This window comes from Chionomys nivalis, chromosome 20 (genome assembly GCF_950005125.1).
Source record: "Chionomys nivalis chromosome 20, mChiNiv1.1, whole genome shotgun sequence".
NCBI classification, from domain to species: domain Eukaryota; kingdom Metazoa; phylum Chordata; class Mammalia; order Rodentia; family Cricetidae; genus Chionomys; species Chionomys nivalis.
The window spans coordinates 30,938,286-30,950,961 of NC_080105.1; the positions used below are offsets into that span (position 1 = coordinate 30,938,286).

At 43.8% G+C, this 12,676-nt stretch overlaps 1 protein-coding gene across 6 annotated transcripts in view; it reads right to left on the reverse strand.

Moving 5' to 3' along the window:
* Irf2 (interferon regulatory factor 2) overlaps nucleotides 1–12,676 on the reverse strand; it is a 105,441-nt gene that overhangs the window by 31,726 nt on the left and 61,039 nt on the right. For all 6 annotated transcript variants that reach the window (XM_057753154.1, XM_057753156.1, XM_057753157.1 and 3 more), the window contains exons 3-5: nucleotides 8,674–8,773; nucleotides 7,817–7,993; nucleotides 7,471–7,517 (exon numbers count right to left, since the gene is read on the reverse strand). In XM_057753154.1, coding sequence (XP_057609137.1) covers nucleotides 7,471–7,517; nucleotides 7,817–7,993; nucleotides 8,674–8,773 — 324 coding nt within the window. The remainder of the gene's footprint in view (nucleotides 1–7,470; nucleotides 7,518–7,816; nucleotides 7,994–8,673; nucleotides 8,774–12,676) is intronic.

Sequence of the window (12,676 nt, forward strand, 5' to 3'; positions counted from 1 at the left end):
TGCACAGAGACAGTGTCAGTGACAGGTGGCCTGTCCTGGTCACCTCTAAAGGCCCACTTCTGCCTGGTCTCAACCATACCTCACTCTAGCCCAGGGAGTGCTGAGCCTCCTGTTAGACAGAGGCTCTTGTACAAATCAACGCCTGTAGCTACCTTGGTTTCTAAGTCTCTTGCTTCACGCCAGCAAAACCAACCAAACAAACCGTGCTCGGGCAGATTCCCTCCATGGTGCATTAGCCCTGCCCAATCTCTAAGCTCAAAGACATCATCTGTAATTACAGAACCTAAGGCCTAGTGCAGAGATTAATGGATTTTTAAAAGAAAGGAAACTGGCTCAAAGGAGAGTTTTAACAACATGTGGTAGCCATCCTTACAACTGTGAAACCTTCCACTTTGGTTGGTCTCCTGCTTGGCTTGCTAGAGTGGACCTCAGATAAAGTATCAGACCAGTGTGCCTGAAGCATCTTACTCCTCCCTCTGCTCCCAGCCACTTCTGCCTCCCCGCTGTGCTTTGTCTAGATCTGCCCTTCCAGGGCCCAATGGAATGGCCATAAGAATAGTTCCCACCCTAACACACCTCCTATCCCAAAATGCTCTCTAAACATCAAATCCAGGACATCAAATCTAAGGGCATCTTAGGGATCTGCTAACAAAAGGTCCAGGCTGAGCTTCATAATGAAGGCGGTGGGGAACTGAGCCTGGGAGGGTGCAGAGACTCCCACCACACAGTCCCAGCACCACAGAGAACAAAAGCTGTTGGAGACCTCTGGTCCACCTTCATCTTTCCTTCCCTCTCACTGCCGGTTGCCTTTTGACCTCTGCCGTTGGCACACCCTTCACATCCTCTTCTTTCCTGCCCTCTCAGAGAATTCCTGTCTCAGAGAAGGACTGCTCTCAAGGCTTCCAGCATTGTTCTGGAGTGAATGTTCACAGCTCTGAACCTCAGTCAGCTGGCGCTTGCTCGCCTGCACTCTCTCACTTCATCCACAAACAAGCTCCAGGCCTAGAATTCCCTCCCTGTAGCCTCCTCTTTAACCCACTCCTGTCTTTACTGGTCATACCCAGGAGAAACGTCTCCTCCTCTCCACCGCATTGGTCACCATCTCTGTCTACACTTGCTAGAGTTTGTCATTCTCTTCCTCCTACCATGAGCCACCATTAAATATAAACTCCACTGGGTTCCAAAACTTTGCCCAAGTAGTTTAACTTTATTTCCTGAAGTTATCCATAGACGCGTGAACAAGAATTTCTGGTTCATTGTGTCTGGAGAGACTGACCCATTGAATAACTTCAGTAATATAAGGAGACTGGAATGTTGCTGGTTCAGGACCAATTAACCTGCCACGAGCTAGCTTTAGCCTCCAAAATAGGCATCCTTGACCCCTCTGTGTCAGAACCAACATCACGTGACTAGTTAATACAAACTTTAAAAAATATATTAACGTAGATGTCCACTACTGTGCGCCAACTCTAAACTAAGAACGCCATCCAGGGCACAGGGAGATGGCTCAGTGGTTAAGAGCTGGCCTTTTAGAGAACCCGGGTTCAATTCCCAACTCCCACATGGCAGCTCACAACTGTCTGTAACTCCAGTTCCAGGGTATCTAATACCCTCACATGGACATACATGCAGGTAAAACCACAAATGCACATGAAATAAACATAAATGATTAAAAAGACTGCCATCAGATAAAAGGCCTATGGAAAAGCTCCCCATCTCTCTCTAAGTGTCTCTCTGATGAACCCTTCAGTGTATTTTAAACTTGACTTGTGATTTTCTTGATTCTATAAGTCTATAAATCTTCATGGAACTGCTTCCACGTTGGAACATGGAATTTGGAGTGACCTAAATCTATGTTCCAGAGCCACAGTCACTCAGATTCAGCTCTAGATAAAGCTATCTCGAAGAAAGTTATCGTTGCAGGGCGCATAGAGGCCATCTGGCTCACCATCAGGGGAAGGGGAGGACCAGAGATGCTCCCAGCCTGCTTCATCCTCTGTGCCTGCTTTATCCAGAGCAGCTCTGGTGTTTCCAAGTAGATTGCTGACACAGATTCTCTTGCAATCACAGTTTCAAACCTGAAGAGCTTTCCCAAGCAAGGAAGGGGCTGCTGCAGGAACAGCTCCCTCAGGCAGCCACTGACCTATCAAACTGGGACCGCACAGTCTGAAGCCAACTCTGGTCTCAGATGCAGTAAACAGTCCTATGAGGAAGTTCTGTGGAACTCGTATCTACCTTTCTGTGTCTCCTACCCACAAGTCTGCACTCAGAACTAACATAAACCAGTACTTTCACCAAATGATGTTAGGCACCTGTCTATTCTGTTTCCATAGAAATGCTGATGTTTTGATCTGGAAATACTTGTGTTTTCCTCAGCAAACAACCTTTGAGGGCAGGAAGCACCCATTCTGCCTTACCTGTGTGTCTTTATTTCCCGGTGTTCTCCACACAAAAATCACTCAAATTAAGCCCTTTCTATATTCACTCAGAGAAAACCAAGTAATTCTAACCTCTAGACCTCCATTCACAGAAGGTCCTGCGACTAGGGAATGAGGACCATCTGATCTGGTTAAGGTCTGGCTCAGGTTCTATGGCTTCCAAAAGGCTGTGGCACGAGCTCACTGACTCCTTGAAGCTATGACATCTTGGGAAATGGCTCATCCCTGTACCTGCACTTCCTTGACAAGGAAAAGGGAGAAAATCTGACCATAGCAGGAAGAGCTGAAAAAGGTAACGAAATCATCTAGAGAAACTAAAAATTGTCAACACCTGCCGTTCTACCCACTTCTAGCCTTACTGTTCTTGGCTGTTCTTGGTGCCGCCTCTATCCCACACAGCAATCTGTTCCATGATATTTTTTGAAACACACACATTCGCTGTCTAGGACTGCTCACTGATGTTTCTCTTATTCTAACTTTCGTCGGTAGGCAGGTAGGTAGCCTCACGTAGGCCAAGTTTATTCCCGTGACGCATGGCTCACTAAGCACAGGATACACTCTCAGTCAGACTGAGAGTGGTGGCAAAGAAGGTGTCTCAAATAGACTACCTTACAAAATGCGACCGAAGCCCAGAAGAGGATGGGTCGGTGGTGGGCAGGACCACACTGTGACCAGGACTGTGAAGATGTTCATGCTCTCTGCCCCCTATTTGAACTTTAATTGCCTTTCAGGACCCTGAAGATGGACTTGAGGGGTTCACTGGATCTTTCTGTTCTTCTTCCCAAAGTGGCCATATGTAAAAACAAGCAAACAAACAAAACCCCTACATTTCCTGATTCCTGCTATTTGGGTCTTTTAATTGGTTTATTGAGGATAGGTGACCAAACATGGCTTAGAGAAACAGGCTGTGACCCCAAAGTTTGATATGATAAGGTTGTCTAATGAATTATTAGGACTGTGTGAAATCTAATTGGGAGACAAGTTTCCCCCTTGGGGTCTTTTCCTTCTCCCAGCATGAGATTTCTAGGAGACTTCCCATTTCTTAGGGGTTCATTGTTTTAGGGTCTAACAGCCTCTTCGGAATAGCAGAATAGCTTTACCTCTGCCAGACCGACTACATGCCACAGGTTTGTATTAATTCCTCAATCTGGGGGTGTCTGTGCCCAAATAAAGAACAGAATGTGGACAGGGATGAAGGGTAGAACATATTTAGTTAGTGTCATGTATTCATATGACCTATGACTACACATGCCATAGACACATAGGTATGTATCCATAAGAAGCATTTTTTTCCTAACACTTTGACTTCGGAAAGAACAGGCACAAGCAACTTTATCTTACTTTGAGAAAGGGGCTTATCCCCAGACTTAGCATCCTCCTGCTTCTGCTTTGTAAATGCGGAATGACAAGAAAATACTATCCCGCCTAGCGTGACCCCGTTTGAACCCTGAAGGTCTCCCTTTATCTCCACTTCCACTACATGACCAGGAATCCTGGAGATACTGTTTTGTGGGGACAACAAAGAGCAAACAGTGAACATGTCTGCAGCCCAGGGGAAAACTTCAAGCGCCTAGCTAGCGAACCCTAAAAAAATTAAAACTTTAGCTTGCACTAAAGCTTGGGAAGCACTCGCATCAACCACTGTAAGTAGCTGCACTCCTAGGAACATACCAATTTTCTCAGTAGGCGGCTAGCTGAGCTAGCCACTCACACATTGGCATACAAATGAAGACTTCTGCGTAGGCATTTTCTTAGTTTTGTTGTTGTTTTGTCGGGGATTGTTTTACTTTTTGAGACAGGATCTCGTGTAGCACAGGCTGGCCTCAAGCTTGCTACGTGGCTGAGGCTTACCTAAAAACTCCTGGTCCTACTTCCCCCATTCAGGGAGTACAGGCATCTGCCACCAACCTGGCTCAGTTTATATATTTTGATTTGCAACAAAAAAAGAATCAACTATTAATAATTTATTAAAGAAAATCTTCTGAGTATATGATCCCAGAGCAATCATGGAATTAACTTCGCGAACATTCTGCAGGTACCCTAAGTCAAGCAATGTCTTTAGCAACTATGAACCCCACAATTGAAGAAGCCTGATTCATGTTCTACCTTAACACCGCAAGACATGCACAAAAGGTCTACATCCAAAGGTTAGGCCACACTCTGTGATTCATCAGCCCTCTGCTGAGGGAGCAATGTCCCTTGAGGAACACAGTGTTAGTCAAGATTTCTTAACACTCGCTGCTGAGCGGGAGCTTCACCCACTGGTCGCCCCTAAGGCCTCTCAGTTCTTGGATCAATGCGGCTAAGCCCCGCCCAAGGCTGTGCCTTCCCCAGTTTGCTCATTTTGGTGACCTTACAAAAGACAAGACCCACAAGGCTGATATAACCAAAGTTACTCCTTACTTATGAGAAGCCCGCACGCCATCCTCCTCAGGATCCACACTTCCTCATCTTTCCACAGTCCTGAAATATTACATGTCTTAAGCTTGACTGGGCCCCACTTTCACAGAAAGTGGTTTTTCTGTCTTAAAGAGTCACAATATAATGACTACCACATACTCCTTGGTATTTGATATCAAATGGAACACAGTGGTGACATGTAGGCAAAATACACTCAAAAGTAGATGGTATTCCGCTGTAGCTTTTCGAACTACAATTGTGAAATTAAATCTGCACCCTAATATAAAGCCCCTGACTCCCGTCACACTTATTTTGCTTATGTTTACTCAATAAATGTTTGTGTGGCCACTCAGTTATCAATAGGAATTATGTGCTCTATGTCTAGTCACTCAACGCTGTGAAAATAGCAGATATGATACAATCACGCCTAAGACTGCAGCGAATTCTTCAAACTATGTTTTTTGTGGGGAGAAAAAAAGTTCAATTTTGTTCTCTTACTGAACAGGGATGCTCAAAATGTAGGCTTAAAGAAATAACACAATGGAAAGCAATATGACTAATAACTAGTTTTTTATAATCACACAGAGAAAATAATCTTTTTATATAAAAAGAGATATACAAAAACACCACAGATTAAAAATAAAACCACTCAAGCTGGCTGTGGTGGCTCCTGTCCATAATCCCAGCATTGGAGAGGTTGAGGGAAGTGAACTGCTTTTAAATCTGGAGCCTGCCTCAGCTACACAGTGAGACCATGTCTAAAAAAAAAAAAAAAAAAAAAAAAAAAAAAAAAAAAAAAAAAAAAAGCAAACAAAGAGAAATCCTTAAGAAAAAAACCACACATGGTTCTCATATCAATTTCCTTTTCTTTTTTCTTTTGTTAGTACATGATCCAGGACAGCCTCATCCTCAAGATCTCCCTGTCTTAGTCTCTTGAATTCAAGGATTATAGATGTGTGTTCCCTACCATACCCTTCAATATGGTCTTAAATAAGGTTAAAAAAATTATAAGAAGCTGTAATGACATTCCTGAGATAACTGGATCCCTGAGCATTGCCTCGATATTTAATAATACTGAGGAATCACTGCCAATACATCAGCTAAAATGATTTACTTTTAAAGATATTTAGTAACGTATTTATGGAAGAAGCAACATATTTGAAATTTGCTTCAAAATATTTTGACAACTATCAAAAGTTGTTTCTATAAGTCAAAGTGGGACAAATATCTGTGATGTACTGAAAGTCAGGAAAGAGATGGAGGCACTGATGAAATAAATATGGTCAGGAGTTGATTTATGCTAAAATTAGGGTGGTGGTTAGTGTAATTTACACAACTGTCCAGCTCCAAGGGATCTGAGCCCCTCTCTGGCCTCTGTAGGCACCAGGCATATACATGGTTCACAGACATACAGGTAGGCATCCTATACACATTTAAAAAAATAAATCTAATAGCAGTTAACCATATGTATACCATAATTCTATACCTAGTATTCAACCAACCACTGGTCTATACAAAACATATATAGACTTCTTTTCTTGTTATTGATCCCTAAATGATACAACACAACAATTTTTATATAATATTAGGCATTAAAAGTAACTAAGGGGTAATTTAAAGTAAATGGGAAATATGGATAGCTTCTACACAAACAGAACTACATCATTACCCATGAGGATACCTTGCAGGGGAGGGGACTCCTGGTGACCACACCCCAATGATAGCACAGGATGTTGTCCCTTCCCAACTCAATGGCATACCTAAATTAAGTCACTTTGTGATTTTTGCTTACTTTTTTCTTATTGTAAATCAGAATGTTCCGCTTCTTCAAGCTCACATCTAAGGAGCCTTGCACCCAAGCCATTCAACTCTTATCCATCAGTCCCTTCCCCTACACACGGAAGACAGTGACCTACATCACCTCCTGGATGGTCCCTGGGTCTCTAACTGTACTGTCTGCCCCTTTTCTTAGCAACCGATGGGCCTCCTCAGTCAGGCACGGGATCTGACATCTCTCTCACTATTTAACAAGGGCTACACCTTCTATGTACTAAGAGAATTGGAATGTAGGGGTGGTTTCACCATCTAGTCAACTGAAGACCTCCAGCACACAGACCCATCCCCTCAGAGAACTACAGACTGATTCAACCACGGAACAGAGAAGAACCACGGAGACTCAGACTGCTAGAGAGTCTGAACTACTGTGTTCTCAAGCTCATAGCTTATGATGGGACAGAAAGATAGCTAACACTTCTTAATAGAAATACAGAAGAATTACTATAGTTTTCAAATATATTTCATAGCCTGAAAACCCATTTCACAGTAATAGACGTAAGTTGGTCGCTGGAGCTTGGTTGGAGCTAAGTGACAGGCTAAGTGGGGGTGACTGTCCAGCTCTAAATCTGTTCCATCTTTGTGCTTTTCTCTGGGACAGTGGAGTAAGCCAAGCATATGTGTACTTGTGTCTGCAAGTGAGTGCGTGCAGAGGAGGAAATATAAATAGATACAACACAATAGGAAGAGGAGAAAGAGCAGAGCCTCCACAAAGGTCTTGTTACTCGTTTTGATGAGACAGAATATGAATCATTAATACACGGTCCCAACACGAGCTTTCTAAGCAACCAAAGATTACCTTGATGTGCTTAACTCTCTCTTCTTTCTCCGTCTTTGGTTTCTTTCCTGTGGCAACAAAAAGCGAGTTCTGGATCAATTCTGGAAGGACAGAAAGGTGGGCTTCCCCACATTAAATTCCTCCTGAAACCCACTGCCTCAGATGTACACGATCAAAATCACAAACGGATCTTTTGGCCTTCGGTGCCTTGAAAGTCATTTTTCCAAGGCAAGTAAAGACAGAATTATCGCCTCTCAAGTGAACAAGTATTCTACCCTTCAAAGTAACTACAGAGGCAGAAATGAAGAGACTCGGGCCCCATGGCCTACAGTGAGGGATCATTTATTTAGTCAGTAAAGAGCTTTACCTTTCTTGGAAGGCCGTTCAGATAAGGGCAACATCCTGTACACTCTGAAGGCATTGTTTCCTTTCTTTATACTTCTGTCTTTCACTTCTTCGATATCAGGCAAGGAATTCATGGCACATCGAAAATTTGCTTTCCATGTTTTTGGATCAGGTTTATCTACTCCTGGCTGATGCTTTCCTAGCAAAATAGCCGAAGACAAAGAAAAAGAGGGGGGACATTAACACAGGCAAAAAAGTCTAAAGCAGTACAGAGAGAGAGAGAAAGAGAGAGAGAGAGAGAGAGAGAGAGAGAGAGAGAGAGAGAGCGCCTCTGTCCCAGACGACTAACAATCTTGCTTTCCTGTACTTTCTAAAGTACAGCCATTTTATTTGAAAAACTTGGACACCAGGGACCTCACTGGGACAAGCTGGTCTCTCTGGTTCTACCGTACAGTTGGAGGAGAAAATAAAATGGAGGAAGGAAGAATCCACCCATACAGACGACTAGAAAGCCAACAAGCAGAATTAATTAGCTTCAAATAACATGCACAAAGTCCACTTCTAAAGAGATCTCCCTGCAGAAATTTTGTAATAAATGAAAATATTGTTATAAGTTAGTAGTGCTGAAGTTCCCCCTCGTTATGTTTAAGAACTTATAAGAATACCACATCAATGAGAAACTGAAGGACTGAGAGCCCCAAGGATGGGTGGGACATCACTGCTGAGTGACATCGTCTATCCTCCTTATACATCCCCTAAATGTACCTGGGGACAAGTCACAGGATTTCAGAGCTCTCTTCATGAGGTCATAAGCCAGGAGATTTGTGTAATGAAAGCAAAATTCAACAACGTGTAAACAAACAAGGCAAGGGTCGATACCTGTGTGGATCGCCCAGTTTCTGAAGAGCGGTGCATCCTTTTCCACGTCCCACCCATGTCTAGCTGCATGCATCCAGGGGATCTGGAAAATCTTCTTTTCCTGAAACGAAGGGAGGAGAAGTAAAGTAAAAGCTGAAGTTGTGGGGTTTGTCTGAGGACAGCGTGGGCTCCTGAAGTTGTGCTAAATTCCACATCTGAGTTAAACTGAGTATGTGAGGGTATGTAGTGGGGCTGACCGTAAAACAAGCCCATGGTCTGGGAAGGTGGCTCAGTTGCTTGTACGCTTGCTGTGCAAACATGAAGACCCAAGTTCAAGTGCCCTCATAAAAAGCCAGGTGTGGTGTGTGCCTGTCTTGGTTAGGGTTACGATTTCCATTAGAAAAGGGTTTATTTGTCTCATGTTTCCACGTCAAGTTTCATCACTGAAGGAAGTCAGGACAGAAACTATCAGGGCGGGACCCTGGAGACAGGAGCTGATGCAGAGGTCATGGAAGGGTCCTGTTTATTGGCTTGCTCACCCTGTTTTTTTTTTCTTTTTTTAAGAATTCAGGACTACCAGCCTAGGGATGGCACCACCTACAATGGGCTGGGCCCTCCCCCATCAATCTCTAATAAATAGAATGCCCTACAGGCCTGCCTACCACCAGATCTTAGCAATACGTTTCCTTAATCGATGTCCCCTCCTCTCAGATGACTTTTAGCTTGTGTCGAATTGACATTAATCTATCCAGCACAGCCTATAACCCTAAAGCTGGGGAGGTAGAGACAGAGATCCCTGAAGCACGCCGGCTATTTAATCTCACTCAATCAGTAGGCCCCAGGTTCACTGAGAGACACAGCCTCAAACAATAAGGTGGAGTGTCATTAAGAAGGACATCCAACATCATACATGCACAATGGCAAGCACATGAGCATGTAAGCATGCAAACATGCAACACACATATACGTACACATGCAATTTGAAGGAAACTTAAAAAGAAAACCCACTGCCCTACTGGGTCCTTAATTCTGACAATCCACCCAAGAAGCAATTCAGAGTCTTGCTCAGCCTAACAGAACAGGAGTGTGCTGTAAGGTCAGAGGTGAAGATTTATGCTACGATGTTGTGTCCCATGCTTTATTTCCCTTACTGGTCATACAGCCACATATAACCCAGTCACTGGTTGGAACTTCTAGTATGAATGCTATTTTTCTTCTTGTTGTGCTGCTAAAGAAATGTCTAGTGTATTGGAGACTACTGCCACAGAAAACAAGGATCTTCAGTTTTGCATGGGTATTTCCCAAACCTAGGGGTAGCGTGTGTGTGTGTGTGTGTGTGTGTGTGTGCGCGCGCGCGCTGTTCTAACCCTCTGGGTCTACTGACCTGGACGTAAGAGCAGGAAATGCAAAGCTATCCAGTCTGTGAGATCATTCTCATTCTCTAGCAAACAGCAACAAACCTTATACTAGATTCTGTCTTACCTCCCGAACATAACTCACAACTGCTTAAACCAAACCCAGCAAACACGTGCTCAGAAACTAACACTCTAGAAAAAGGTTCTAGTCACAGTAACACCTCATGTGTGAAAAGAAAGGTGGGTAGCCTTCCCTCTGACTACACCTGTGCCCTGCACCTCTGACGATGCATGTCCACGTGGGTAGCTCTCCGACTGCACCTGTGCCCTGCACCTCTGACAATGCATGTCCACGTGGGTAGCCCTCCCTCCGACCACACCTGTGCCCTGCACATCCGATGATGTCCACGTGAGGCTCACTTTTGTTTCTTGCAATTGACCAAGGGCTAAGTAGATGCTTCTAATTTCCATTTTATAAGTGAGGGAACCAAAGAAAGGAATTCAACTATTTTGCCAAGGAACTTTTGGTTCACTGTATCTAAATTTTGCAGAGCCACAGTTGTGTGATCCCTTATTAATAAACACATTGTCTCTTGCCGTCAAGATGTAGATTCTCTGCCCTGCTGTCTTGAATTCTGTGGAATGTGGTGGGGTGGGGTGGGTAAGGTGGAGAGGTGTATTTTGTTTGTTTAAAGCTTCTGGGCAGTTCTGATCATTGCTAAGTACCAGGGATCCCTCCTGCACCACACACCTGGAGAGAAAAAAGGAAGGTCAGTAGGGGGTTTCCATCTCAGGATCTCACACAGTGAAATCTAGAAAAGGACCCAGCCATCTCAAGGAGACCTCTATACAGAACCACGCACAGAGACTGAACTGACAATATTTTCAAATGCTGGAGAGTTTCCAACACTACTATTAGGGGGGAAATTTTACTGTATTTATATCAGTCCGTTAATAAAGAAGAACTGAAAGCCACGGGCATTTTCATGAACTCTGCATTGTTCAGTGTGTGGCAGCCACAGGTGGGCCATTGGGGGGGGGGGCAGAAGGTTGAGAGGAATTTTAGTGTTTTAATGTGTGTGAAAATCAGAGAGCAAAATTGCTTGATGCTGTTTTTGGTGTCTTTGTGAAAATGAATACAAACAAAAAGGAATTGATTTCATGGAAATGTTTTCCCTGTTGGCTAGATTTCAAAATCCCAGAAGGTGCTATGAGGATGCTGAGGGAGAAAACGCATCCATGGTATTAAACTCTCAATGGTTCAGCACTGGATTCTGCATGCACAGTAATGCAGCAGGGGAAGATGTACCCACTGGTGCCATAGTGGCATGGACGCCAGTAATCAACTGCTTTCTTTTTTTTTTTTTTTTTTTTTTTTTTTTTTTTTGGATTTTTCGAGACAGGGTTTCTCCGTAGCTTTTGGTTCCTGTCCTGGAACTAGCTCTCATAGATCAGGCTGGCCTCGAACTCACAGAGATTCGCCTGCCTCTGCCTCCAGAGTGCTGGGATTAAAGGCGTGCGCCACCACCGCCCGGCCCAACTGCTTTCTGATTTCTGAGGCCTGCTCCACGGGTGGGAATTTGTGCCTGGTATTGTAAACTTGTTCAAAAGTCCCGTGACTGTGAAAGTCATAGGCCCTAGTTGAGAACCCAGTACAACTTTTTTGCTGAGTTGACATGTTGTCAATCTGCCTTCTAAATGTTTTTGTTTAAACCCACACAATAGTGCTGTTCTCAGCCTTAGCTAGAGAAGTTTCTTTTGGCAGTGGGTAGCATTCCATGCAGGCAAAGTACAGAGAATAAGTGACTATTGAGTGTTCGGCCTTAAATGGGACATCTTATCAATCCCCTCCAGACTCACGGAGCATCATAGAAGAAGAACTATTGCACTTAGGGACCAGCAGCAGCAGCTATGGTTACCTGCACAAAACCAAGCCAGTCAAAATGAAGACTGAAAGGGAGACGGGCTCCCAAAGTCTCCGAGGAGATATACTGTCAGCTGAGGCTGATCAGGGAGGGAGGGTCATTTCCTTTGGGGGGTGTGGCCGCTATGACTCTGCTCATGCTAAGGCTGCTGGCCCCACACCCATGCACATGGAGGGGAGGAGGAACTAATAGATGGGGTATATCTGGGAAAGGTCTAGAAGGGGTGGAAAGGGAGTTAGAGATGGATATGGTCAAAGTATATTGTTTACATGTATGAAGCTGTCAACGAATAAATACAAAGTATTCTTTAAAAAAGGACTCCAGATATTTTCCTGGAATTCACCCCTATAATTTAAAGCTTCTCGCTTGAAAATAGACTCTGAAAAACGTGTTGTACTTTCTTCCTAGATGAAGAGTTCTGATGTAACGCAACCTGAATTCTAGTCCACAAGACATTAAGTAACGTCTTTTCAAGAACTGCATGCATGAGCATGCACACACACACACACGCACACACACACATTTGAACACACACACACAAATAGGGATTCAATAGGATTCACAGGAATCAAACAAGAATCATGAAATCATAAAAACAATGACTGAATCTAGCAATTGCCAGGACAGATCATCCTGACATGAGTAAAGATCCCCAAAAGACCTTGAATCACTAAAGAATTACAAATTAAAACAACATGCATCTCACCCCCACTGGAATGGCTAGAGGAAAGAAAAGAAAACTAG